The sequence below is a fragment of the Dipteris shenzhenensis genome, chromosome 10 (genome assembly GCF_047967505.1).
Source record: "Dipteris shenzhenensis isolate YYH24624 ecotype China chromosome 10, Dip_SZ_1.0, whole genome shotgun sequence".
In the NCBI taxonomy this organism is placed as follows: domain Eukaryota; kingdom Viridiplantae; phylum Streptophyta; class Polypodiopsida; order Gleicheniales; family Dipteridaceae; genus Dipteris; species Dipteris shenzhenensis.
In genome coordinates, this window is record NC_141605.1 from 15656181 (window position 1) to 15659592 (window position 3412).

General features: G+C 47.7%; 1 protein-coding gene across 1 annotated transcript; it reads right to left on the bottom strand.

Moving 5' to 3' along the window:
* Window positions 1–1997: 1997 nt before the first annotated feature.
* Window positions 1998–3150, bottom strand: LOC147897461 (uncharacterized). The gene has a single exon (XM_087380953.1). The coding sequence runs from the start codon at window positions 2993–2995 to the stop codon at window positions 2375–2377; it is 621 nt and encodes a 206-aa protein (XP_087237079.1). The 5' UTR covers window positions 2996–3150; the 3' UTR covers window positions 1998–2374.
* Window positions 3151–3412: the final 262 nt, after the last annotated feature.

The window sequence follows — 3412 nt, forward strand, 5'->3', positions numbered from 1 at the left end:
CAAGTTCACCAAGAATGGAATTTCCCTCCATCGGTCCAACAGCGGGCCACCAATGTCCTCGCCAGCCAACACACAAGGCATGCAACAAGCAGAGTTCGACCTAGGCATTGAGCTACAAAGCTTGGACAAAGCAAACCAGAGCAACAAAATAGCCAATGTTGCTTTCACGTCCATGCCTAACTTGATGTATCACCGGTAGCTTTGCAACTCAATGTCGTGCAATGACTTTTGCTTGAGGACATCCTGTTGACGAAACATCTCGATCCAAACAGGCATTTTTCCCTTTTCTTGATGGGGAATGCTGAAATAGGGAAGACATTCGTTCTTCTGCTAATAGTCCAAGGTTTGTTGCGTTGTTACTTGCACGAAAATACCACATTCACTGAACTGCCCAAAGTCTTACTTCTGGCATACACTGGGAAAGTTGCTTACAACATAGGCGGTGTCACAATCCACTCTCCACTACACTTATCTTTGCTTGTGATGACATATAGAAGTCTCGCAACTGAAAAACTGTAGCAGCTCTCCGAAGACTACAAGGACATGCAATTGATTGTGTTCGACAAAATATCGTTGGTTGGCCAAAACACTTTCAATTGTGGGTACTTGCGTATGCATGAGATCAAGCACAATCATATTCAGCCTTTTGGTGGTGTTGACGTGCTATTCTATGGAGACCTTTTGCTAGGCAATCCTGATGAAGGATAGCTGGATATTCTCATGCAAGCCTTCCTCTCTGGCCCTCTCGCCCACCTTCTGGAGAGACAATGTCCTCTTCTATGAGCTGGCTATGCCTATGCATCAAGATGACCACATTTTTCTTGATTAGTTAAAGAGAATACGCACTGCCATGCACACCTCGGAACACATAGAAGCCATGAACAGCTCTTACTGTCGCCAACCACAAACAACCATCAAAACCCTGCATCTCTTCTATACAAATGTAGCGAAAGACGCACATAACCACAACGTCTTCACAAAGTTGAGAACAACACCATATCACATACAAGCGAAGGATGTGCGACACAAAACAATGCAGCAAGACTATAGGAATTTCCAGGGACGCCAAGCCCATAGGCAGTCTCCATGAACAATTGCACCTGAAACCAGGGATGATTATCGAAGTTTGTGCAATAAATCTTGATATTTCTAATGGTTTGGTGAATGGTGCAAAAGTCGCCTTCAAGGGCGTAATTTTGGACACAACACCTCCCATCCTGTGGGTGGAGTTCACAAACGCAAACGCAAGAAAGCAAGCACGAGCCACTCATTAACATCTTTATGACTAGCTACTAGCGAGTTCATCTACAACGACAGAGTTGAGTGCTTGATAGCATCCTTCATCACCTCGCAAGACCAAACAATCGCTCTCGCAAGCATATACAAATCTCCAAATGCAATGGCACAACAGCTGTCCTGGCAACTATCGAGCACGCTTTGCCATAAGGATGGCAACACAAGAATGCTTACATTGTCGGTGACCTCAACATTGGCAGCAACAACCCAACCAACACGCTCAGAGCACTAATAGCACTCATGCAAAAACACAACATGATGCAACTTATTAGCCACCCCACAACAATACACGGATCAACATTAGATCAGCTTTGGGTTAGCGGTGACAACACACGGGACCAACTACATTTACTGGTCCGACCACTGGCTTGTTTACATGGACATCCCAACCATCTAGCATCTCCTCCTCTAGATTCATTCACTTTCCTTCTCGCTCCACAAAGGAAGAACTACGCACACACTCTCCAAGGTCACTACATTCTGCTGGCAGGCCAGATGAATGGTTCTCAAACATTACCCATTGAGGGCAGGCCAACAACCAAGTGGCAAGACAGACTAAAATCTTTCGCGAAGTGAGACAGAATGTACACTTTAAAAAAGCCTGAATCTAGCCACATTGTTAGCCTGAATCTAGCAACATTCAGCCATAACATTCGACTAAATGCTGTGAAGTACGTTCCAACGGAGTATAAATAGTCACACAGTTTTATTCGTCCAAACAATAGAAATGATACAGAAGAATTTGATCCGCTCATGCTCTATAGGGATAGAGGCGAATCCCCATATGCTTATTATTGGTCTCGTAAGAATCCTTTATGCCAAATGCACGAGATCTCCCCAATAGCATGAAGCTGCAAGCGTCGCTTTTGTAAACGACTGGACAGCAACGTGATGGGTGAAATCCACCCCCTTACGAGCAGAAAGGAGCAGTGCATGGCTACGAAATACCCTCGCGGCGCGGGAAAACAACTCCGTTATATTATGTTGGCGCTATATTGTACTGCCGAAATGCAGGGCTTGTCTGAAATGGCTTCCACCAAGTTGTAGGCCAATTCCGAATCTCAAAGTTATTCTAAAGCTAGTAGTATCCACAAACTCCAAACTGGCAGGTGTCATCTGGGCAGGCTCTCCCACATTTACCACAATTCTTAGAGTCCATGTTTAGATCTGTGCACTGACCCTCGCAACAGACCTCCAGCAAGAGGCAAGTCCTCCCGCAACTTCCGCAGTTCGTTGAATCGCTGGATGTATCGACACAGATATCCCCACAACATGTTGATCCAAGGGGCCCGCCGGAAGCTCTGTCTTGGCAGACACTGGGATTGAACGAACAACCGCTAGAACGAGCCATTGCCATAGCGTTGCGAGATACCTTTGGTCTTTCTGGACCCATCCTTGATCTCAACATGAAAAAAGGCGTAGTATTGGAAACTGCACCGTGCTCATGCGTCCCGCTATTGAGGGCAGGCAACGACTGCTCGTTCTCCGACACCGGCATCTCAGGTTGGCCAACGTCGACCGCAGGAGCAACTGCATGCAATGCTGGAGCAGCTTGCGGGTGCGCCTGGCTGCTGGAGTTACGACCCAAAAGGCTGGGTCGGAGGAGAAAACCACAGACAAGAAGGAGGCCGAAGATAGCAGCTGCTGCGAGGAGGCGGCAGGGGGTGACGAGGCTGCAGGAGGAGCGAGCTGGAGCCATAAACAACCAGGGTGCATGGGGAGGGGGGACATGAAAGGAGAGGACTCAACATGACAGTGGGGAGGGAGGTGGAGGGGGCTGCATTGGAGAGCAAAAACAGGGAGCTATGGCGAGCTGAGGATGAGGAAAGAGCTGAGGAAAGAGATGAGGGCAGTTGCAATATTGGGACGTAGTAACGCATGCTTGAACCATGCAAGATTTGCCCAAGCGTTTACCAGCACACGAGGGCCATGCATGCTTCACCCACATTCACGTTTAACCAAATAGTAAGCTCCAGGTTGCCAGAATGCCTTTGCAGTGCATTTTCCCGCACGTACCTTGTCTCTTAGTAAAGATCCCCCCCCCTTCACCCCAACCTTTCAACTCCCATTCGTACCCGATGCTCATGCTCCCAGTGGGTAGAGGACAATATTGCAC

Coding starts and splice junctions, on each gene's coding strand:
- LOC147897461 (XM_087380953.1), bottom strand. CDS start 2,995: ATGGCTCCAGCTCGCTCCTCCTGCAGCCTCGTCACCCCCTGCCGCCTC.